The sequence below is a fragment of the Arachis hypogaea genome, chromosome 9 (genome assembly GCF_003086295.3).
Source record: "Arachis hypogaea cultivar Tifrunner chromosome 9, arahy.Tifrunner.gnm2.J5K5, whole genome shotgun sequence".
NCBI classification, from domain to species: domain Eukaryota; kingdom Viridiplantae; phylum Streptophyta; class Magnoliopsida; order Fabales; family Fabaceae; genus Arachis; species Arachis hypogaea.
This window is the reverse complement of record NC_092044.1, coordinates 119,798,834-119,824,514: the sequence shown is the minus strand read 5'-3', so window position 1 is coordinate 119,824,514 and position 25,681 is coordinate 119,798,834. Positions and strand designations below refer to the sequence as shown.

Genomic DNA, 25,681 nt, shown 5'->3' with positions numbered 1-25,681 from the left:
TATTTGTTTAAATTATAGTAGTTATATATATATTTTTTATAAGTTTTATAGTTTATTAATCTAACGGTTCCATTATATTGACATATAATATTCATGTAACTGGAAAACAATTTGTTTATCTATATTTTGGAATTTGAATAAATATAAATATAAGTAATTAAAAAAAAAAACTGTGCACGTACAAAAAGAAGATATAATTTCATATAACAAAAAAATCAATATTTGGCTACTAATGGATTTTACCACCGTTATAAATTCCTGATTTGGTAAAAATAATAATAAATACATGTAAAATTTTTATGAATTCGTTTAAACAATTTTTTATTTAAACAGGAAAAAGTATAAAATTTCATGCGGGTTGTTTAGTCTCACTTAAAATTCTCAAACTTGCGTTACCTAATATTAAGCAAAAGCCAAATTATTTAACTCTAAATTAATAATAATTTTTTCCCAAAAGAAATAAATCCAAACCGAAAACTAATTACTAACCATCATTTTATATTCCAAACTCAATCTGACTAATCCTGTTATAAAGGGTCCCACAAAAAAAATTGAGCCTTCAGTCTATTCAAATTGTGCCAATTGTGTTTGGCTCTTTATTTTAGATTTGATGTCTCATTCAAATTTCAAACCTTGAACCGTTGGTATCATTAATATATTACCAACTGTAATAATGAAGGCAAGAATCATTGGTATTTCCATCCGGGCAGTTACTACTTCATATTAATACATCACCAACTACTATATTTTTCATTAAATCGGATTGAGTTCACAATCAACAGATTTGTTGGGCTATCTAGCTTCTCAGCACGCCTTGCATCTGCTACACAAATAGATCCCCAAACATATAAGGTGAATCCAACTTCAACTTTAAAAAATGGCATTAGGAGACAAACTCAGCATAAACACAAGTTTTTCTCTGGTATACTCTTCTCCCACAATAGCAAAAACAGTTTCCTGGGTAGTAAGCACAGGCTATATTCGCCGTCACAAATCCACAAAGCAAGATCAAATCAAAACAGGTGAATCAAAATATATGAATTCATCTATTGATATTCTGCCTTTTGTTATAATCTAATTATCTCATTTTGTTAGTATGTGCATCGACTTGGATCTGACAATAGGGACATGTTCAACCTTTGGAGTTAAGTTTTCCATGATAAAACCTGCAATGTGTACTCTTTAAGGGACTGGGCAGAAGAATCTATTTGGTATGGAAGCTGCTATATGAGAATCAGCAATGTGCCTCTCTACGTACAACTAATAACGGGTAATCAACTAATCTGCTTATGCCCGACTTTGCATATGAGTTGTGATGGATTTGTGGAATTTCGAATCGGTTATGAAGGAAGCGCAAGGTCATGGTTTTGAAGCTCCCGCCGGATATGGTAGATGCAGCAAAGTAAAACAGCGTTCGAGAAATGCCCCTCCAAAGTTGCTTGGATTTACAGGTAGGTTTCTTTCAAAGTTTGAATTTTTAGTTAGGGAAATGAAATAGTTGTTTCAGTTGCTAAGTTCGATGTTGGTGTTGTGTTGCAGGGTCCCGGTCGGCCACTATCGTTTATGATGAAGCACAGTTCTATTCTGAGAAACCAAATGCTTGATGATCCTTCTTTTCTATTTAAAGTTGGGAAAAAGGTTTATTTCGAAACCATTGAAGTGTTACTTTTTCACTCTTGATATAGATGTCATGGGCTGGTTTATAGAAAAGGAAAATGGTTATGATTTTGATATGAATTTGAGATGTGGTGTTAGCTTTTATAAACCACAACTAATGGTGTTATTGATTTGTTGACTTCTTGGGGGCCAAGGGTGCCTTGCCGCCATGGAGGAACTCCGATACACATGATACTCCGCATCGGACTTCCACTCAGGTTTGGGTCTTATGGGATGTTATTAATGTGTTGGCGATTCATGTTTATTATGTTCCTCTACCTCCTCCTCCTAGTCATTCTGAATATGCATAAAGGACTATATAATGAAATTGTGTGCAGTTGGAGTCCTTTGAATGGGAAGCTTTGTCCTGTTCCATTGCAGCTTCCTCTAAACAATGGGATGATGCAGGTTGTTTTGGTTCTTCAATCGTCACAAGGTGAGTTTTCAGATTTCTTCTTATGGATGCTGAGCTGCTAGTGGTCAGTTACATGCATTAGAATAATTTCATGAAGTTTTCATAGATTATCAATTTTCGTTGCGAGTTCCTCTTTGGCTTTCTTAGTTTCGAGTTAACCTTGGTTGAATTGTCTGAAAGAAAAGAGACTGTTTGAATTTAGAAGGTGAGCATTTTATATCTCATGTTAATGTTATGCCAGTCTTTTTGGGTTTAATTAGCGTATTATCTTCCTGAATTCAACTCAGAATTCAAAAGTCTTTTGGTGTAGCTGAATTTCAGCTTAATGTGCAAAACACTTCATCAATCTCGCAAAACCTGGATTATTGTTTTTTTTAATTCTTTTTGGGAGCTTAATCTATTCATATGTAACGGGATTTCCTGTACAATTCCCTTGGTTTCTTACATATACAGGCTGGAATATTTAAACTTTGGAAGCTGCCAGTTGTTTTTTATTCTCATATGAAGAGGAATTTTCTAATTTATATGGATGGTTTTTGGTTCAATTTCCAACTCTTTTTATTTTTGAATCAGAGCAAATGAAAGGTTCTATTGGATTAGGTCGTTGGTAGGTTAGTAATGGGTTTTTTTTCTTTTATCTAATTTCATCTATTTTCAAGTGGTGTTTAATTGTAGATGTAACTATTTATAGCTTATTTTTTGTACCATTCCTTTTGATTTTAGCAATTAGAGTCTTAGGTAGAACAGTTCAACGCTTGTGTGTATTCTAGTAAGCCTCAATTGTTTTCCAGGCATCTCAACTATGGATTTGTTGATGTTTTTATTGTGGTAACTGATGATCTTGGTATCAACTATGTGTACTACCTATAAGAGCCAACTCTAACAAACTTTTCAAATTTCACTTGTACACTTTACTGTCAAAGAACCAGATAAACAATTCTCAAAAGGACTGAAAAAATGAGAATTTTGATTGATTCAACAGTGCTGTGATTTATATTAGGATTAGTTAACCATTTCTTCTGTGAAGTATATGGAGCCTGGTATGAATTAGTAAATAGTAATTTTAATTTGGTTTTTTTGGTAATCGATTTGTGACAATTGTAGTACAACAAACAATGAATAAGGGTTTGTCCCTCGCATATTCATGCCTACCTTTTTCGTTTGTAAAGATTTTTATAAACCAAGACTTGGCTGGTATTATTAGAATGATTCATGTTCACATATCCTCTGTGTGTATCACCTACTTAGTTATCTATCCTATTTTTTAATTATATTACTCTGGTAAAGGGATATCGGGTTCACGCTCATGGATACTGATCCACTATGTCTCAAAAATTTTGTATCACTTCATTATGCATAAAATATGTATATATACTATTAATGATATCACTAAATAAATTTATATATGTATGCATCCTATTAAATACAGATGTTTTAAAAAAATCTACACTACAACTCTCAACACTTTTGTCAAACAGGACAGTCTTCTAATCGGAAAAATATATTTCCTGGCATACACTAACAACTCGAAATATTATATGAACATGGTTGTGATGCTTGAAAAGATAACATGTATGTGCTTCTCACCTTATAATTTCTTTGTTCCATCACGCACTGCAGGTTTCGTCACCATCATAGCTTACGCAATATGGTTATGGCAGTAGATTTATGGGTTCCAGATTATATTGCTAGTGGGTGCATTGGTAAGAATTTATATATTACTTTTTGCCAATTAACTGCTTTGACTGCTTTTCTTATCACTAAAGGTGCTTGAATGACCAATTCTTGTTGCATTAAATTGTGTATTTTCAAATTTAAATATGCATAAAGGACTATATAATGAAATTGTCAAATTTATGCCAATAGCCATACCTGAATGAAGCTAATCTTTTTGCATCCAAGGTCTCCTATATATGCTGCATGTTAGACTTCTATTAGGCTGAAGTACACCTGTTTAAGCCACATTTCTAAAAACTTCTTTAAAAACAACATTATCGGTCTCTGCACAGTTATTTTCATCATGACATAAAAGTATCTTAAGACCTCCCCTGTGTGTCACCCTAGATGCTGCAACATAAAGCTGACCGTGGGTGAAAACAGGTTTTTTCAGAATTAATCCAACATTTGATAATGATTGCCCTTGGCTCTTGTTTATAGTCATCGCGTATGATACCATTATAGGAAATTGTCTTCGTTGGAATAAAGACTTTCTGACCTTTGTTCTTTCCGGCACTACCACGTGCTTCTATAATGTGTTTTCCAAGCTTGGTGACAACCAAACGTGTTCCATTGCACAATCCTGCTGAGTGGTCAATGTTCCTTAAAAGCATGATAGGAGTTCCAACCTTTAATGTCAGCTCATGATTGGGCACTCCTGAGCATCTAATTGTATTCAGGAATTCAGGTGTGTGAATGGACGCCAATAAGTCGTTGTTAGACTCGGTTGGGCATGCCTTGTCTGAGCTATAGTATGTCTGTGCTTCAGTAGGGTTTAAGCTCATCATGAATTGGTTTATCTCATCAACTATTTGCAATGTTGGTGCAAGTATTGCTCGGTCTTCAATGTGTTCATCAGCAATGGTGCCATCAAACAGTTTTGGATAAGTAACCTTGCAAATTGCCTCAATTGGATCATCCCAATCTTTAACCAGTATGTCATCTGGGATTAGAATCTTCTGACATTGTTCTGTTGGAGTTCCGTGACTACCATCACCAATACCAAGAATCCAATCGGCAAATTCTTTTAACTCAGACGACCTTGTGTTGGAATCACCTGATCTCAATCTCATATTCTTTGTCAATTTCAAGAGCTTGCAATCATTCCAGATGTAAGATGAGTTTATAGTGGCATTAACAATCTCTTGCCGAGTCCCTTTAGGGATCACCGGCAATATCTGTCGAAAATCACCTCCAAAAACAACTGTCTTCCCACCGAATGGCTGGTGAAGACTGTTTGGATTCTTGAATCTTAAGATGTCACGCATTGTCCTATCAAGAGCTTCAATACAGAATCTATTTACCATAGGAGCCTCATCCCAAATGATAAGCTTTGTCTTTATCAACAACTCGGCCAATGCACTTCCTTGTCTTATATTGCATGTTGAGAATTCATCTAGATTGAGTGGGATTGAAAAACGTGAATGTGCTGTCCTACCCCCAGGTAATAAAAGAGATGCAATACCACTTGATGCAACAGTAAGAACAACTTGTGATTTAGATCTCAATGCAGCTGCTAAAGTCTTCCAAACAAATGTTTTGCTAGTCCCACCATACCCATACAAAAAGAAGACTCCACCCTTCCCATTTTGGGCAGCATCCATGACTGTCTTATAAACAAAATATTGCTCGTCGGTTAGTTGTTGCAAATAGGTGGTATGGTCTAGAGCTAGCTGTCTTTTATCATAGCGGAGCTCATCGGAAATTAACCTGTCATTCCATCAGCATGTATTTGACTATATAAAACATTTCAATTCGAATATGTGTTTTGCAAAAATCTGCTATCAGAAATTATACTCTATTTTCTAACTATTGCAAATGAAGAGGAAAAAATATTTAGACTAAACTAACTATTTGAAAGGTAATGTTATTATCTTTAATGGATTGTTCATAAATTATGAGATGACCGTGTAAAAATTCATCGAAAATTGTAATTTTGTTATAATAGAAGTTATATTGACAAATTTACTTATGAAGTTAATGTATATGTATTTTATATAATTAGTTTTGAAAACCATGATAATAAGTTCTTCATTAGAAAAAAATAATATTAGAGATTTGCAATTTATATTTATTATATAATTCAAATAAGTAACTACTTTTGTATCTTCATTTGTAGAATGATATTTTCAGAAAAAGATAAAATTAATTAAATATTATTTAAATAGAATTTTGTAGTTATGTATTTTAACCTGTTCATTCCATTAGCATATAGTTGACTATTCAGTTGGCTTATATCTGGGACTGGCATCGAAGAGAAATCCTGCAGACTCTTATTATATGAGTTAAGTGTTTTCTCAATTTCTATCAACGTCAACTCCTTCAGTTCATCATCGGAAAGGAATAAATCTGTCAATAGAAAGACCAAATTTGTATGAATGAATCTTGAAGAATAACTTCAGTTATGTAACCAAAAATAAAAATATGAACAAATAATATTCAATTTTATCCTATTTGCTTAGATAAAGCCAACTTATTGAATACACTAATAAATATCCCTCTTATAAGATAAGATTGCATGTCCATTATGGAATCTTGGTTCTATTCATTGAACTGCTAATTATATCCTATAATACACCTAAGTTCAATTATGATTAGCATTGCTACTAAAAATTTCTCGTTTTTTAAATTTTTTATTATACACAATATTCTTACATAGACTAACAAAATTTCTCGAAAAATCCTACAAACACATATGGCACTGTTAACGATGAATTTCGATTTAACATAAATATCAATATATTACTAATATTGACCTTCCATTTAGTTGAAAAATACAAAACCTTATACTGCGACAATAAATTACCTGGATTATCAAGAAGCCTCCTCTGCCTATGAAGTATGTCATCAGATAATAGATGCCATGTCTTCTGCCATACCTGTTCTGGTGTATCCATTGAATTTGAAAACAACAGCGTGGCAAACAGCTTCCTCAAGTATGTACCCGATCCCCAGTGGCTTGCTTCCACTATTGCATCTATATATTCCTTGTCATCATCTAAGAGGCCACGTGCGTAACATGCATCTTTAAAAGTAGAATATAAAACACCATCTATAGTACGAATGTCCTCATAAGAAGTTGGGCCTCTTACAAAATTGAGCAATAGCCGCATGTAATAACTTTCACCAGATCCTGGAGGTACATAGAAAATCCTACCGATAACAGAGTGTGATTTTCTAGGCAACCAAACCCTCTCATGTGGCTTCCATACGAATTTAGTTGGAAGTTCAGCATATGTCAGTGCCCTTGCTTTTGCATAATCCTTGTTTGCTTGAAACCATCCTAAAAACATAGATTCCTTTACTGATGCTTTTCTAACAACATCCTCCAGATTTTCGTGGTCTTTGAATATAACATTCTGTTCATCGGGTAAGTGAAAACCCAATCTCACAACAGATGGATCTCTGTAATGGATGTTAAAACCAAAAATCCTCCATGCTGCTTCACATGGTGATATGTATCTACAATCGTAATACATACTCACCTCATCGTATTCATCTAACTCAGCATCCGCTGTGACACTTCTATAGAAGGAAGCAGTTACACGATCATGACCTTTGTTCACATATTTGAACAAATACTTTATTGATCTTGATTGATTGCACCACTCCACATTTATATGTGCACCATATCTCATAAGTAGTAGTCTGTTGTGCGGAACCACATAACGGTTATCAAGGGCAACCCCATACTTGTTGATAGTTCTTCCATCTTCCCTACGCCTATATACTGGATACCCATCATCATCAATAGTTGTGCAATCGACAAAACGCTTAGGAAAATGACGTACACATTTTCCATTATCCATACAAGGTGAATCTTTCCTCGCTAAACCACATGGACCATGCATCATGTGCTTTTCCACTGCTTCAAAGTATTCAGGGTCTAGTTCCTTATCTGGAATCTCAGCAGATATGATCTTGTCAATGTCTTCAGCTGTCGGAAACTTGTCATCCTTATGTAAGAACAATAGTATATGTGCGTGTGGTAGTCCCCGTTTTTGAAATTCGATTGTGTATACAACTGTGTCAACAAAAAGACATATATAAGCTGAATCCGAGATAATATTTAAACGCATAGACATTGGATTTTTAAACACAATATTTAAAATAATAATTAATCGAATGTATTTTAATTTCATCTCTAGACATACCTGCACAAACCCTGCCAAAAATTTTGTTTGCTCTAATATCTTTAATCATCAAATCCAGCTTTGCCTTGAATGTCCTGCATATTATGTCAGGTCTATCTTCTGCATTTAATTCCCTATTCTTAAGAAAGTCTTCTACCTCGGGCCACTTAGGGTTGCATGTGAATGTAATGAATAGGTCTGGATAACCGACAACCTTACATATTGCCATTGCATCCTGGTAATTCTGAATCATATATCTTGGGCCACCTGTGAATGATGATGGTAATATAATACGTTTGCCACGCGATGACGGTGTTGTTTCCCCGGACAAAACTGCTTCCTTTATACCCTTGTACATCTCACATCTGAGTTTTTCCTGATCAAGTCGTATATAATTTAAGCGAGATGATTCGATCATGGAGAACCCATCAACCAAGAATTGCTGGAATAGTCGTCTAGAATATAACAAAGGAGATCCATCAGCTAACCTTTCTTGTATCCTGAATGCAAAGAATTCTCTTAATGAAACCTCTTGTCGCCCTTTGCTACCACTTTGACTACCCTTGTTGAAAGGTATGTCTTCCTTGTAACCATCCTCTCCAAATGGAAATAACAATGGATATTGTAATCCCAAATAAGCAAGATTGAGTTGATTAATCCTTTGTAACCTTCCACTTTGTGTCTCTACCACAATGTCCCTATCAGTTTTATCTATGTCAAAATCACCCACAATCAATGCAGCTACCTCATCCGTGTTGGGCAGGTTGTATCGCCTACCATCCTTCCCCCTTTTACCCAAAAGCCTGAGCTTTATTGTATTATTAGGCTCTCTTGCGAGTGAGTCTCTAACCATGCGAAATGCCTTCACCAGTACATTGTTATCATCAAGCATCTGTTTCAATTCTCTAACAATATCTTCATGTATCTCTTTGTGATGTTCACCCCTATTTACAACAAAAGAATTTGTATAACCAGTTTATAATGGGATCATTGTTATTGAAAAACTCCCAACTGTTACTTCAAATCCTAAATCTATTACATACATAAATAACCTTAGAAACTTACCGAATAGCTGCCATGCGATTTTCAATCTCATTCTGAGTATCAAATACATACAGTTGAGAAAATTTTGCAATGTTCCCCTTTGGAGGGATCAGACTACCCATTAGATGATAATTCTCTCCACAAAGGATAAATGTTGGTGGCCCTCTTGCTTGACTTATGCCACGGTCTATCTTTGCACCCATTGATGTAAACTGAAACATGCTATTATAAGCTCTGATGTTATCCCGAAAATGCTTGCTCTTAGGGGTATTGTTGAACAACAAATCATACAACACTCTTGGGGCCTGTTGTAGTTGTGGAAGTTGAACCTTTCCTCCTTTACAGCATAATGTGAATTTCGGATCTGTTGTGTTATAACTTTTGTTTGACCTCTCAGCATACCAATAAAGAGCATTGCAATGTTCACATTCATACATTGCATATCCGATATTCACATACTCTGCATATTGATCAACAAAATAAAAAATAGGATTGAGATATTTTTTTCTACCTAAAACTTTCATTTAATATGACTCTATGTTGAATTCAATTAAGTAAGCTCATACCCTTATTTGACCGTTCAGTAGATTTAATGTGTGTGTTAGATCTGTGTGACGCCTTATTGCCTGCATTGTGAAGTTAACTCTTGATAATCAACGGTGCAAAAAGTAACCTAATTATTTGTAAATTGATTGACTTAAAACTAAGAAACTGAATGGTAAGAACCTAATGTTCGAATAGTAGAAATAAAAAATTATGCAGTTTATTTAGCATATCTGTTAGAGTTATAAAACCGCAACTCCCAATAATGCTCCCCTCAACCAACTCATAACATACCACTATTTTGCTTGCAATAGTCTCTGTCGGCTTCCATAGGTCTTTGTCTTGGAGTCCTTACCGAGCCTAACATACAAAGTACCCAACGTGAGTTTTTAATAAATTCATATATTTTGATTTGATTCTGTAATTAAGAACCCCACTTTAAGTAGTAATCCCTAAGAATAAAAATTATTGAAACTCTCTTATAATTTTTTTGTAGCCCATGTTACTCCACCTTTGGCAACCACTTTATTTTTTTTCCAACCATTGTACAATTAGTGGTAAACAATAAAGTAGGCCAAACTTTTCTTAAATAATTTTTTTACTTCCTAACTTAACTCAGTTGTCAGATATCTTAGCTGAATAATCTTAAATTCTTAATATAATGGACGCGAGGGTGAATATAAATTCTTAATGATGCCTTAAACTAAAAATACTGCACTACATACAAAGAGTTCAGCATACCTTGCATGTGTTTGGAGATAACAGGACTCCTTTTTGCGTCCATTAGTTGCCTTCTATACCTTCTAGCATATGTTGTTTGATCTATTCCAAAGGTAATTGATAAGTACACATACACCATACTTAAATTAAAAGAAACCATCTTTACATTTGATTTTATGAAGAATCATCAAGTGCAATATAATACAATTATCAAGTTGAATATGGTTGTTGTCATAGTATTAGCAACTACATTAATCGCTTGAAGTAGATCAAAATTGTAGATTTATTTCATCAATAATTAAGAGATACGAAATAAATAAATAAACGTACTTAAATAGCCAAAAAAAGTAAGTAATAAGTTTCTATAAGTCTCAAATTATGAGTCTTTGTACTAAATTTTATTTTTAATTGAGTCGTTATACTTTTTTTTCCGTTTATTTGGGTCTCTACACCAATTTTTTTTTTTTAATCGGGTCCCTATATAGTTAAACTAATAACTATTAAGAGGGACCTAATTGAAAAAAAAATTGGTGCAGGGACCCAATGAAAAAAAATATAGGGACCTAATTAAAAATTTTGCGAAGTTATAAGACCAACAGAGTAATTAAACCTATTTTTAATTTAAAATATTGGTATAAAATAAAAAGAAATTCTTTATTTTTAATTAAAAAAAGATATATTATTACTTATTTAAAAAAAATATTGAATATGACATATTTCACTTTTTTGATGATCTAATTACATTGACTGAGTTTTATCTATTAAAATTAATGAGGTAATTTTATAGTTAAATTATTGAGAGGGAAGGAGAAAAAGAGTTTACGTTTTATCACAAAATCACTAACTAATATATCCTACAAAACAACACTTGTTTTTTTATACTTTCTTATTAATAGTTTAAATTACTTCCCTAAGATTTACTTTTATTCTCTATTAAACAAATTTTAATAATTTATACACCAAAAAATTAAAGTAGGTAACTATGTATACACTATTTCCCCCAATTATGAAGCACGTTATATATAATTAATATTTTTTTCTTTCCGTTTGGGGTTATAATGGTTGGTAGGTTGATGCATTTTTAAATTTTTTGCTAAATAACTACTCACTAATCACTGTATACATAGTTTTTATCTATTACAATTTGACATTTTTCTAATGTAATGCTAAGAAAGCAAGAAAATAACATTATTTTATTTTGCTTTAATATTTATATGTGTATTATGTATAACTTTGAATATTATATAATGGTTATAGCTAAAATTATCTAATTAGTGAAGCAAGAATTTTGAAAGTAAAAATAAAAAGGTTTAATATAAACTAAAATAATTTTAAACTACTGCAAACTAATAATATATTTTCTATCAAATATTTTTTCAATAAAAAATTAAATATTCTAGAGTATTAGCAACTCCATTAATTGCTTCACCTGTGAATTAATTATTGATATGGATATGTCTCATTGTGAATCCTAAGTACAGGGATCATGATGCAACTTTTTTCAATCACTGTGCATATAACATATAACTGAGATCTTTCAAATAATTATATAATAATTCAAAAAGATTGTGATACCTTTCATCGAAGTCACTTCCATGGTTTGTGTGGTGAATGTGCTTGCAGACTTAGTTCCTGGCAAAAAATTAGGGCCATGTAAAAATTTAGACAGTTTCACTATACCCGTATAGTAGACAATATGATCTAAAGTATTGTATGAACATGGCTTTGTGGTAGTTGTTTTATTATTGTTGATTGTTACCTTCTTGGGTGCGTGTGACTATGGTTTGCTTTCTTTTAGCTAATATGAATGCTCTCTCAATCCTCGCGTGCTGTGCTGCCCCTGTAGAGATCATTTTGTATTTATATCAATATATATGTCTAGCTGTTTACCTCAATCTACATTAGCTTTGTTATTGCTTGTTTACCTTTTGATGGTGGACTTAGTGGCCATTGGCTTACTGATGAATTTGGTATAGAAACATTTTTCTTAATCAGGTTTTCAATTCTTCCATCACATTGACCTTGATCTTTATTACATCCTTCAACTGCATACTCCATTAGATTTTCCTTGTCCTCTACATTGAAAGTTGTTTATATAACTCCTAAAGTATTAACCTTAGCTTCAACAACCAAACATGTGCACTTTTTAAAGGGAAACAAAAACTACCTCTTGGGTTTATGTATGCCTAGGTTCTTTTGCTGATATTTTCATCATATTGTGTGGATTCATAATCACTCGAGTGTATCAATTCATGTTTAATTTTGATTTTAAACATGATGGTTCATGTCCACAACTATAAGAATAAGTTGAGTGATTATTAATTAGATCATATGATAACACCTTATTTAATTACTCATATAATCATAAGATACTAATGAGTTTGTAAATCTAATATGTCTTAGTTTCTAAAAATTGGTTTTTGAAATTCTATACCGTATTTATATATATATATATATATATATATATATATATATAAAATTTCATCATGTATTGACTATACAATTTTACTGATTTTTTATAGCATCAACAATCATTCAGCATGCAATCTATCACATCATTGTGTCTTTGTTCTTTTAAAACTTAGCTTCACCTTCTAAATTTTTATCATTATTTCTTTACATTACAATATTGCTCCAAGCTAAGATTAGAAAAAATACCATTATATTTAATGATCAGAAGTTTCATTTTCTTAAACCAATTGTTTACCAGTGTATGAGTATTTAATTTATATTTGTGCTTTTCTAAATAGCATAACAACTCACCTCATTATATACCTAATTTCTCTGTATTTTTTAAAATTTCACCATGTGATATAATCACTTGTATTCTCCACTAATTTTACTATGTGCTAACTAACCTCTCCTATAATCGAAGTTATGTTACTATTCAATTCAATATATCAATAAGCTCCTACTTGGAAAGAAGGCTATTTGTTTGGATATTGTACTATAGAGTATGGTATGTTTACCTTGTTGGGAATGGATGTCCACACACTTCCTTTTCTTAGCTATTTTGGTTGCTCTTTCCATCCTAGCATGCTTTGAGTCATCTAATATCAAAATAACACTTCACAGTCTAACATACATAATCACATAACTCTTCTGGTTCAAAGTCTTTGTTTATGATAATTACCTCTTGATAAATTCGCCTGTGACAGCACAGTAAACCCCAAGAACGGCGAGTCCTCTGTTGTCTGAATGCTGGATTTTTCATTTACGTCTATAGTTTCTGCAACATTAGTTGTTCTAAAACCAATGCTGAAGCTGTTATCTAAAATTCTACGTGGTTGCTCTTCAGCAATTCTTTGAATAGCTGGTACCGATCCTGTATTTTTTGTAATAAATGGCTATAATTAGACCTATATTAGCCAAAAACCATCAACCCCAACAACTTGCTAATATAAAAAATGTTGTTGAAATCTTCTATGATGAAAAGATTTATTTGGTTGATATGAATTATTTCTACACTTATATGAATTTACAGGTTCTTACCTAAGCCTGGAATGTCACTTGCTTTTTTCTGTTGAGTTATTTCATTAGCTAAAAAACTACAACCTGTTCTGTTCGTGAAGCTTAACCATTCATTGCTACATAGTTCATTCACCTTCCTCTTATTGTTGAAGCTACAACACCTTTCATCAGCTGCGTAATTAATAAGTGGAAGTTAAGAGTGGATAGTATAAACCGTTTTGACAACGTGAAGATCCCTTTTCATTCCAATTGTAAACCAAAGCCATAAAATCTTTGTCCTTTTATTGTAATTACCCAGTACATATACAGAAGACTCGCTTAGGGAGCAATCAAAATAAGTGTGAAAACTGAATAGCAAGCTATCTGGTTTCAATAAGTTGTTTGTAAATTTACCTGGAATATTACTTCTTGTATTGGAATGGACCTCTGAAAGTGGGGACCTTAGTGAGTTCGAAACTGGAGCCTTTTCTTTTGAGGACAGGACATGGTTCTCCTTCTCGTCCAGCTTTGTTGCACCATCCATCCTATCAACATTGAAAAGTTATAACTAAATTATCTTCTGCTGTATTTTAAGTTTCTCCAAACTATGAAGTTACCTTTCGATGCCTGAATAGAGCTTTCTATGGCTCATAATTCTGGTGATGGTGAGATTAAGGGAAAAGCAATGCAGGTGAGAACAGAGGAGATTTTGGCTGAAATTATCATGAGATCTCCTCGCTTATGACTTTCCTTATGTCTTGTAGCCAAGATCCAATATTTGTTGCGGGTTCCTCTTTGTCTTTCTTCTTTTCTGAGTTCAACTCGGTTGAATTTTCTTGAAGAAAAGAGACTGTTTCAATTTAGAAGTTGAGCATTTTGGTGCAGCTGAATTTCAGCTCAAAATTCAAAGGTCTTTTGGTCTAGCTGAATTTCAGCTTCATGTGCTAAACGCTTCATCAATCCCGTAAAACCTGGATTCTTGTTTTTTAAATTTTTTTTGGAGCTTTATAAAATAGTCATATGTTACGGGGTTTTCTGTAAAATTCCCTTGGTTTCTTACATAAACAGGCTGGAATATTTAAACTTTTGTAGCTGCCAGTTGTTTTTTATTCTCATATATGAATAGGAATTTCCTAATTTATATGGATGGATTTTGGTTCAAATTCCAACTCTTTCTATGTTTGCATTCAGTGCAAACAAATGGTCCAATTGGATTAGGTCGTTGGTAGGTAACTAACGCGTTTCCTTCTTTTATCCAATTTCATATATTTTCAAATGGTGTTTAGTTGAAGATGTAACTATTTCAAGCTTAATTTTTGTACCAATCCCTTTGAATTTAGCAATTAGAGTCTTAGGTAGAACAGTTCAATGCTTCTTTTAATTTTAGTTAGCCTAAATTATTTTCCAGGAATCTCAACTATGGATTTAATGTTTTCATTGTGGTAATTGATTGTCTTTGTATCAACTATGTGTACTACCTATAAGAGCCAACTCTAAAAGGACTGAAAAGATGAGAATTTTGATTGATTCAATAGTGCTGTGATTTATTTTAGGCTTATTTAACCATTTCTGCCGTGAAATAGATATAAAGCCTGGCATGCATTAGTAAATAGCTTTTCTACTTCACGTTTGAAGTTGATTATTCTATTTTTTGGTAATTGATTTGTGACAATTGTAGAACAGCAAACAATGAATAAGGGTTTGTCCCTCGTTTATTCATGCCTATCTTTTTAGTGTGGTTGACATTTATACCTAGACTTGTCTAGGATTTGTTAGAATAATTCTTGTTCACATATCCTGTTTGTGTATCACCTACTTGGTTATGTATCCTAATTGCAATTATATTACTCTGGTAAAGGGGTATCGGCTTCATGCTCATTGATTCTATTCCACTATGTGTCAAAAATTCTGTAGCACTTCATTATGCATGAAATACGTATATATACTATTCATGATATCACTGAAAATATTTATATATGCACAAAACCTGTTAAATACTGATATTTTAAAAATATCCATACTACAACTATCTCAACACTTTTGCCAAACAGGAGAGTCTTCGAATCACAAAAATATATGTCCTGGCATACAAAAACAACTCGAAATATTATATGAACATGGTTGTGATGCTTGATAAGATAATGTGTATGTGCTTCTCACCTGTAAATTTCTTCGTTCCATCACACACTGCAGGTTTTGTGACCGTTATAGCTTATGCAATATGGTTAACACAATAGATTTATGGGTTCCAGATTATATTGCTAGTGGGTGCATTCGTAAGAATTTTAAAATTACTTTATGCCAGTTATCTACTTTTAATGATTTCTTTAACTAAAGCCAGGTTAAACCCTATTCTTGTTGCATTAAATTATGTATTTTCTAATATAAATATTTTTAAAGGACTATATAATGAAATTATCAAATTTTCCCTTAAAAATAATAATTATGGAGAACAACAAATAAATTTGCATTATATATATGTGATATTCATAATTTATCCGATTCCTAATAGGGTTTAACCTACTACTTCTATTTCACAAGGATGATGCTTACCTTACAATATTTCATAATATAAAGATAAACAACTTGTTTACATAGTTAGACGCTAACAACATGAACTACTTTCATTCGAAAAGCATGGGACTTACCTTAAAACATTCATGGTATCAAAAGAAACATAAACTCCTAACAGACTTAGATACTAACTACATAAACTAAATCTGAGAACCATCAACAACTGTGAAATCCTATAGCATACATTTCTATTTTAGGGATTAAGTGATAATTTTAGCTATAAACTAAACCATAAAGAGTCCTTCAGAGTGCAATGTGATTGTTTTCACATTCACATGCTCCTGCCAAGTGCGGTGCACCAAATTCTCCCTTCTTCCTTCCATATACTTGAGTCTTGAAATTAAAACATCCGTACCTTCGGTGTCATTAAAACCCTTATGACCACTTCTAGCCTCCATGACAGATATAATGTCCTTGCCAACGAACAATGTTGGAGTGTATGGAAGACCAAATCCGGACACCTTCAACATCTTCTCCCACTCCAGATCATGGTCCCAATTCCTCCTCAACTGCCAAACCATGACCTGTCTTGTGAAGCCGACATTGCGATATGTAACAAAACCGACTCCGTCATTGAACTGAGTTAGTGCGTGGTAATCAGATTTGACTTTCATTGGTATCATAGCCTCGTGAAACATCCTCTGGAGGAGATTGAAAGTAATTATTGATGATGCCTCGGTGAGGTTAGCACCTTCCCACCCTATCCAATAAAAAATGCCATCATTGACAACATACTTGGGTCCAATTTTCTGCATGTTTGTTTCAAATGTCCCGGATTGAGTCCAATCCTTTTCAAAAGATGTGTACAAAGACCATGATAGCGTTCTCTGTGAGAAATTCTTCTTCCAGGCGTAGAGAATCCTATACTCGATCGTGTCTTCAAGAAAACCAAATGCATAGATCGAAACAGCATGCGCAAGGTGCTTGATAGATTCATCGGATGCATATCGCTTCTTGCCCGTGAGAGGATTCCATATGAGTAACCTGGAATTAAGGCCACCCATTGAGATCCTCAAGCATATATTGCCATGGTCAGAGCCGATGACAGCATAAAATCCAAATTGTTGGTTCTCTGTGGGTACGTTGAATTGCACCTGACTTCCGTCATTGACAAAGGCTCTAACGAACCATAATGAGTTTTGATCGCTGGGAGGGAATCCTATCCCTATGATAACACTCCTATTTCGTTCTTTATTTTCTTTGTAGTTTTCCTTCACAAAGTTTGGTGTGCATAGTCTAAAGTTCCAAGCTTTGCTTAGACTCCTGCACTTACCCACTGTCTTGGGGTCTGCCCTCACAAATATTCTCCATAAAAGATCCTCACCAAGATGGGGAAGATGAGTCTTCATGGGAAGAAAGTCACTCATTGTTGATATGCAATAGCAGAAGTTTTGAGAAATAGTCGTTAGAGAGAGAGAGAAATATTTTCGTTTGGTATTCACCGATCTCTTCTTAGCATTGTTTATATAAGCCATTGTGAAGATGATTTTCTTAGACCTTCCTATAGATGTGCTTCAAATTATATAGTAGCAATACAATGTGATTCCTTAAAGGATGTATAGGGCAATCTATTTATTGGTTTCCTCCAAAACCATTTATTAGGTCATACTAATGACATACCAGTCATTGTCACATAGAGTATTGTGTGCATGAGTATCTAAAATATAATCGCTTCGATCTCATCGCTCACATAATTTTGCTAACCTTGATGATCAAATTAATGTGTAACATTATAGTAACATCTATTGTTCTCCCCCAATAAAATTAGCTCCCACATAAAGTATGTAACTATGTATACACTCTTCTTTTCCCCCAATTGTGAAGCTCATTATAACAAAATGGCACTTCTTTTTCTTTCTTTCGGTGTTATCGGTGTTTTTAGGGTCGATGCCTTTTGTATTTTTTGATAGGTAGCTAGTCACCAATAACTATATACATATTACCTATTCATTATAATTTGACATTTTCTTAATATAATTGAAAGAAATCAAAACAACTGTCATCATTTTATTTAATTTTATTGTGTATAGTTATATGTAAAAATATTATAATTATATATTATTATAGCACACTTATTCTATATATTCTAGTATGAATTTAATATCACAAAGTAAAAAAGTAATTATAAAATAAGGTAGTTTCAAATGCTTTAAACTTATTTTAAATTTCCTCTCAAAATTATATTTTTTTAAAGAAATAAGAAATCTAAATTATTAGCAAATCTATTAATCGATTCATCGGTGAAAAGAATAGTAATATGGGTATGTCTCATTGTGATCTGCTTTGCTGTGTGATAACACTTATTAAGGTAACTATGTTTATATAGTTTTTTACATCTTGGACCACGAGACCTGCTATTTCATATCAATAACCATTTAAAGGCTGCTATTAGTATAAGTTTTGATGAATATTTTTTAGTTTTTGACCAAAAGGTTATAATATTTACATTTTTAATAATTTGTACGGTTTAGTCTATTATATTATGACAAAGCCATAATTTTTACTTTTTAGAAACCTATAAAATAAGCCTTAAAATTATTAGAATTTATCCAAAGGATATTATCCTATGTCTTTAAAACATTGCATCCATTTTAAAGCTGTGAAATGTCACTTGCTTCTTTCTTAATGTAATTCAAAGAAATTAAAACAAATCTACCATCATTTTATTCAAATTTTTTATAAATAATTTTATCTACATAATATTATAATCGTATATGTATATTTTGACTTTTGGACCACAAAGGCTGATATTTCATATCAATTACCATTGAAAGACTGTTTTATATTAGTATATACTTTGATGAAGACTTTTAGCTTTTAACCAAAAGGCTATTGTATTTATATTTTCATAGTTTGCACAGGTTTAGTGTATAATATGATGACACAGATATAGTTTCAAGAAAACTGTTACATAAGACTTAGGTTATTATACTATAACCATAGGATATTATCCTATGTGTCTCTAAAAAGTTGCACTTATTTCAAATTCTGATTGGTAAGACCAGCAAGTCTTACCATATTAGGAAAATGTCCTTGTCATATTTCTGCCAAAGCAATCTTTACTTGATCTACCTTGTTAAGCATTAGATTTTGTACTCCAATCAGTCATTCAAAAAGAAAAACCTATTTTGTATAAGTGTGCAAATAATCTTCATGCTTCTGATTATGGTGGTCGTGTTTTTTATTAAAAAAATATGAGTCAGGAACTATTAAACTTGGGGGTTTGGACATAAACAACTTGGTCAAATCACTTGATATCACCAGTCTACAAAGACCTATTTTACTTGGGGCTTTGGACATAAACTACTTCCTCAGATCACTTCATATCACCAGTCTACTAAAACATAAAAATTATATGATGGAATATTCTAAAACTGAGTTATGGTTGCCTTATTTGACTAATTAGCAACCTATGGCATTTCTTTAGCTTATCTTTATTACGTAAACGCATATCAAGCTTCTCCATATTGACAAACACCCATTTGGTTAATCTCTCCTTTTAAGCAATCCTAGACATGTATGGGATTTAACTTTTTGTGTCTATGAGTCAAGATAGACCACATGTTTTGCTTGTTGAATATTATGATAATAATTTGCTAATAGCTTTTATTTATCTAATACATGTTTATGACCACGGCTATTAATCTGATCATCACTTTAGTAATAAATAATAGTAAAAGGTGAGTTTTTGTTTATATTAGTCTCATATCAGACATCATATACAAGCATGGACAATTTTTTCACTTCAGTAAGTTAATCTCTTGTATTATATTTTCAAAATAAACAGTTTCAACCATCTTTCTTGGGTCTTTGGACACACATAAACTCTATCATGCCACTTTATGATAGTAATTAGATAATACATTATATTTATATAAAAGGCTTCCCTCAATCTTTGAGAAATCACATTTTTCCCTGTACAAGTGGTCAAACTGTGCAGTTTTTCCCTCATCTTTGTAATAATATCAAGCTTTTATGCAATTATAATTGAAGTTTTGGGTCATATTTCCTTTGGATCTAGCCTTTGCTTGTAAACACGCCTAACCATTTTGAGATATGGGTAGACTTGCTATATATATTCTTTTTTGATTGTGTTTAAAATCTAATACTACTACCTGTCATCTTTGTTATCCATATTTGTCTCTACAGCTATTAGATAAAAAGTTACCCTTCTTTATTCATAAAATGCTTGAACCTCTTTTTAGTCTAAGTCAATCTATCAATGGTACTCAAACACTTATCCCGATGGATAGCAACAGTACTCACACTCTTATCCCTATGGCTGCATGTATTCTTTCCATGTGATTTCTATTATTAATTTTTAGCTGGTATCACTATTGCTCCGTAAATTAAGGGATTTGTTCAGGGTGATGTAAAATGGTGATATGTTGTGATACAAATATATTAGTTCAGCTTTTATGTAAAAGAAAAGCCCTTTTAATATGAGTTAGCCATGAGATGTAAGAATTCATCCCAAATTAAAGACCAAATTTTGGAGAATAAAATAAAAATAACATTAAAGTATAAAAAAAAGTTTAAGAAAAATTAACATAAGTAAATAAAAATGAGGTTAAACTAAAATAAAAAGGTTTAATAAAAACTAATATCAAGAGGTTTACTTTATATCTGTCTTTTCTTAAAAAGCTTAACAACTCACCTTATTATATATCTAATTTATGTAAATTATTGAAGTTTCACCATATGATAAAATTACCTATATTCCCCATTAATTTATCTATGTGCTAACTAATCTCTCCTATTTATCCTGTGTAGAATCGAAGCTACTTAACTATTCTTTATTTAATCTGATACTGTGTTTATGTGCTAACACATTGCATAGCAAAGATTAGGCTTCTTTAGCTTTTTGCACAATTTTTCTATGGCTATTGTTTCTCTCTAAATTATATGATGGGTTGATAACATTCTGGAAAGCAAGCTTGATTGAACACCATTATATTTACTGATCCAAAATTCAATTTCCTTATACAAATTGGATGCTTGTGTATGAGGAGTAAATTTATATTTGTGCACTTCTAATGACCTTATTATATACCTAATTGTTTAATATATCTTGAAATTTCACCAGGTATATATATTGACTATACAACTTTATTCATATGCATGTGTGATATATTTTCCCCTGCTTTGAGGTAATTCTTCTATGTGCTAACTTATCTTTTCTATTTATCCTATACATAAATGAAGCGAGCTTATTATTATATTTAACATAGTGATATCCCTACTGTTTTTAAATGTACCATTCTATTGAAACATGGATTAATATCCTAGATTGAGAATATGTGTTAAAGAACTAAAATAATTTAGGATTTTATATGGAATACCAACACTACTCAATACGAAAGTTAAACTCAATGCCAGCAAATATGTAAAATAAAACACAACTCATAGATAGAAATAAATAATGCATTACAAAGCAAATTTAGTTTTCTTATATATGGCCATATATAAGATCAACCTACTATAATCATTAGCTGAGCATTTCATATTAGCTCTATTACTGAAACTGTCCTACAAAATAAGGAAACACAAAAGAAAACAACATTCCAAAGCATTGATCAAACTGAGTCCATTAATGCTAATCTGGATACTCATTCCAAAACCAAAACACCTAATGGTATCCAAACATATACTTTTAAGATCGTCACGGTCAGTTATCACTCTCATTTATTTGAATCCTCTGCCTCTTTCCTGTTTTTCGGCTAAATTTGTTTGTTGAAAAACCAAACTCATCTTCAGTGTCAATATTAACATGCACGGACTGCTTCAGCCCCATGGGAGCTCTTTTTGCAGGTGTTTTGGACTTCAGGCTTGTGACACTGTCTTCGACACCATCCTGATAACACAAACTCTGATAATTATTAAACTCAATTCTTTCTTAAAAAATAGGTGAACCAAATTTATAAAAAGTTAGTATAATAACTCACCAAAGAAACCATAGATTCAGTATCATTATGCATATTAACCACCACTGCTGATATACCAATCGAGTCACTGCACCCGGTCTCCTACATTGATGCATAGGGGGGTGCTACTTATAAATTATAATACATGAACTTCACTGAATACAAACTAATCGGATTGTAAATTAAAACTTAAACAAAATACATACAATTAGATTAGCAGAAGCATTGTTTTGTACTGGTTTGGGGTGATTCATCTCCACAATATCTTCATCATCACATATTTTCATCACTGTGTAAACATGGTCATATTGCTTCATGTTCGATGCTTTGACATTTATTTTGAAGAGTAACCGCCTATCCATCATGCTATCCAATGTAGGAGGATAACCTTCTCCATCACTACTCTATTCAGATCCAAGAAAATCCAACATAAGTTAAGATGGCAATACACGTAAGAGAGCTCTGAACTATAATGCATATTTGACTTACTTCCTCATCCTTGATCTGCTCAGCTTGCCTCCCACACAGCTGCGCCGTCTCCCTATCCCACATCAGCAACATGATGCTCCCAGTTCCATCATATACTAATACCTCAACCTTAAACCTGAAACAGATGCTAACTTAAACTCAGTCCATACTAAAAAACAAAACATGCACCTGCTGTACTTAGTTTAAATAACACACCTAAGTGATGCACTTGCATGAGTGTGGCCACACTTGCCACACTCATATCTGTTGCCAATTGGAGTTTCTACTTTCTTCGGACACTTTCGACACGATTTATAGAACCAATCATCCTTTCCAGCATTAATTGAAACAATAGTACCAGCAATCCATATAGGTCCTTCCTGAAAACAAATTAACCAAAAAATAACTTATTAGCCAGATTTATTTTTTAATAAGATAGGTTCTGTTATATATTATCTTCACCTGTGAAGAGCTCAGGGCTTCTTCTATTGTCTTGACCACGACGTCTCCATTTTTTATTTCGTCTGCACCAGATCGTGGACCATGCGATGTAACTTGACTTATCCTGGTCGAGTTAGACGGCTTTTCAGAAAGCCTCCTACATATTCTCAAGATTCAGACTTAATAATCTTATTCTTTAAGGTTTTGTTGCATACAAACGAACTGCATATCAAACTAACCTGTTACGAAAATCTTTGACCTCATCCAAATCAGGGTTAATACGTAACTTTGAGACATCAAAATGACTCTGCACTGACGTTTTTCCTGCAACAAATTCAGTTTACAGTGATTCATATGAACATATCATTTTGATGAAAATAATTTCAAACCATAAAAAGCACATAATGATATAGAAATATACCGTTCCACCTGCTGGGTTTAAAAAACTGTGCTATAACTATCAATGGCTCAACCCTCCCTTCTTCAAGATATGGAAGTATCTGATCAACCATGTCTCCAAACAACACACAACCAATACTATTGTTTCTGAACAATATTCACAAATATAAGAAGGTTCCTTAGTGATATAATAATTTATGTTTAATAATATATGAACCTGGAATCACATTGTCTTACTCAAGGTCCTCAAGAATGACAGCCAATCTTTTAGTCTCTCTTCCTTTGCTAGTTATGAGTTCTCTTGGATCCTCTTTGCCAACCACTTCCCCTATGACATCTACATCGCATTTGAAGTTGATATGAAACTAAATACTAACACAACTTGGTTTTATTTTACAATTTATTTGAATATAACTGATAAGGTAAACTCTTACCGATTAGAACTGAATCTTCCAGCTTGTCAGCATCAAGCAACTCCGGAATGGGCTTAAAGCTAAATGCTTCAAGAGGATAGCTTGGTTTAGAAACTGGCTGAACCGTGGTCCTATGTGAAAAACTTAAGGACCATCTATTGTTGGTTGTCTTGGTTTTTTCCTTCTTGTCGACCACAATGAAATGGGTCATGATATACATCTTGAACTCAACAATCTTACCTCTCCATTTTTTGAGTAGAGGTTTAGGGATTGAGGCTTGGATCCTTCCACCCTAAAGATCATACAGGCATAATGTCAAAAAAGTTCAGAAAAAAAATTCTACAAACTAATAGAAATATATGAAAGTTTAACAAACTTGCCTGAACATCTTGAAGAACTATCTCTATGCCATTGATCTCTTTTTCATTGAATCTATTTGGAACTTCCCAAAGATGAACAACATAAACTTGAAAGTTCCATTCAAGTTTTCTTGCATTCACATCCATTAACATATCAAATACCTCTGCCATTCTTATACGAAATATTTGTTCAAGCAGTTTTTTTGTATATGCTGTGTAAAATTGTTTGTTCAAGCAGTTTATCATGTACTGACTATGGCACCTTTATATAGGGAACTTTAAAATTTTGAACACAAGGAAAGCAGATTTAACCGCGGTTGGCTAGTCCTTCTTTATTAACAAATCCAATTCAGTTAGAACAAAGCCAACTGTCAAGCAGCGGAAGCTACCACTTGTCGAATATATGAAGCTACACGTGTCAAACAACCAACTACCCACTACATACTTATTATATATTAATAGATTTTTAATGTGTCTGTTTGCGGATGCAGAATAATAAGCAGTATATTAAAAAGATAATTATTATTTCCTCCCTTGTGGTAGTATAATTAAATCTAAAACTCTGTCTAATCTCTTAGTCTCTTACTAATTATGATGACCCTAGCGTAGTTTATATACACTATCAATAGTTAACTGTTAATATTTAAAGTGAAAGTTGAAAATATATTATTAGATTATTAAAATAAAAAAATTAAATTGATGACTAAAATTGTATTGATAACAAATAATAAATTTTGATTTTTTAAATATTTTTTTATAATTAATTAACTTTTGGGGAGAATTAGTTTTAAAGACTATTAAGTTAAATTTCTAAAAAGTTATATAATTAAATATTATATCATAGATTATTGATAATTTATGTAATTATGATCAGTGTTTTTTTTTTCAAAAAAATATCAACAATCATCTTATCAAAAATAAAAAATTCCAGTAGAAAATATTAATTTTATATTTTAAAAGCATTGCTAATTAAAAGTTATTTTATATTAGAGTTTTTTTTGCATAAAACTGTTTTTTTATCTTTTATTATTATAAAAAATACACACAAAATAATACATATATATATAATTAATAATTTTTTATGTATTTAAAATATATTAGTGATTAAGATATGTAACCTATATTTATATTAATAAATTTACTTAATAATTTTAATATCCTGCGAAAATAAATAAATTTTAAAATAATACTGAACTCTGGGCCCACATATAATCACTCCAAACTCAATAGTGGGATTTGAATCTAGGTTTGTGGTATGCAATTGCTACCTGTTAAATGTTTTTGAAAGCTATTTGCTAAACCACTAATCCACTATACTAATTTGTTTATACAACAGTGTTGAAAAAGTTTAGGTAACAGCAGTTTTATTGAATTTTGGTCAGTATGTAATCAGTAGAGAAATGTGAGCTATTAGATAAAATTTTAC

General features: G+C 32.3%; 3 protein-coding genes across 9 annotated transcripts; 1 reads left to right on the top strand and 2 right to left on the bottom strand.

Moving 5' to 3' along the window:
- The first annotated feature begins 652 nt into the window (after positions 1 to 652).
- Positions 653 to 24,825, top strand: LOC112712681 (uncharacterized). 6 transcript variants are annotated; one of them, XM_072203731.1, is made up of 9 exons: positions 689 to 1,022; positions 1,125 to 1,270; positions 1,349 to 1,451; positions 1,540 to 1,638; positions 1,812 to 1,874; positions 1,995 to 2,092; positions 3,692 to 3,774; positions 21,338 to 21,401; positions 24,528 to 24,825. In XM_072203731.1, the coding sequence occupies exons 3-9, from the start codon at positions 1,422 to 1,424 to the stop codon at positions 24,535 to 24,537; spliced, it is 447 nt and encodes a 148-aa protein (XP_072059832.1). In that variant the 5' UTR covers positions 689 to 1,022; positions 1,125 to 1,270; positions 1,349 to 1,421; the 3' UTR covers positions 24,538 to 24,825. The 6 variants fall into 6 exon arrangements, with proteins under 6 accessions (XP_072059831.1, XP_072059834.1, XP_072059833.1 ...); XM_072203729.1 differs by having other exon boundaries at positions 1,096 to 1,270; XM_072203730.1 differs by having other exon boundaries at positions 653 to 1,022; positions 1,096 to 1,451.
- Positions 4,026 to 14,430, bottom strand: LOC112709653 (uncharacterized). The gene is made up of 17 exons (XM_025761533.3): positions 14,295 to 14,430; positions 14,092 to 14,222; positions 13,720 to 13,869; positions 13,361 to 13,552; positions 13,197 to 13,277; positions 12,153 to 12,302; positions 11,987 to 12,067; positions 11,803 to 11,859; positions 10,249 to 10,329; positions 9,802 to 9,867; positions 9,531 to 9,590; positions 8,986 to 9,424; positions 7,942 to 8,864; positions 6,594 to 7,811; positions 5,980 to 6,136; positions 4,287 to 5,497; positions 4,026 to 4,072 (listed from the first exon to the last, which is right to left on the bottom strand). Exons 1-17 carry the CDS (start codon positions 14,327 to 14,329, stop codon positions 4,026 to 4,028), a joined length of 5,079 nt encoding a protein of 1,692 aa, XP_025617318.2. The 5' UTR covers positions 14,330 to 14,430.
- LOC112712679 (replication protein A 70 kDa DNA-binding subunit A) lies at positions 21,740 to 24,518 on the bottom strand. Of its 2 annotated transcripts, none has more exons than XM_072203728.1 (11): positions 24,277 to 24,518; positions 23,918 to 24,188; positions 23,721 to 23,820; positions 23,506 to 23,630; positions 23,324 to 23,408; positions 23,106 to 23,241; positions 22,860 to 23,023; positions 22,665 to 22,779; positions 22,382 to 22,579; positions 22,197 to 22,300; positions 21,740 to 22,105 (listed from the first exon to the last, which is right to left on the bottom strand). In XM_072203728.1, the coding sequence occupies exons 1-11, from the start codon at positions 24,499 to 24,501 to the stop codon at positions 22,075 to 22,077; spliced, it is 1,554 nt and encodes a 517-aa protein (XP_072059829.1). In that variant the 5' UTR covers positions 24,502 to 24,518; the 3' UTR covers positions 21,740 to 22,074. The 2 variants fall into 2 exon arrangements, with proteins under 2 accessions (XP_072059829.1, XP_072059828.1); XM_072203727.1 differs by having other exon boundaries at positions 22,197 to 22,277.
- Positions 24,826 to 25,681: the final 856 nt, after the last annotated feature.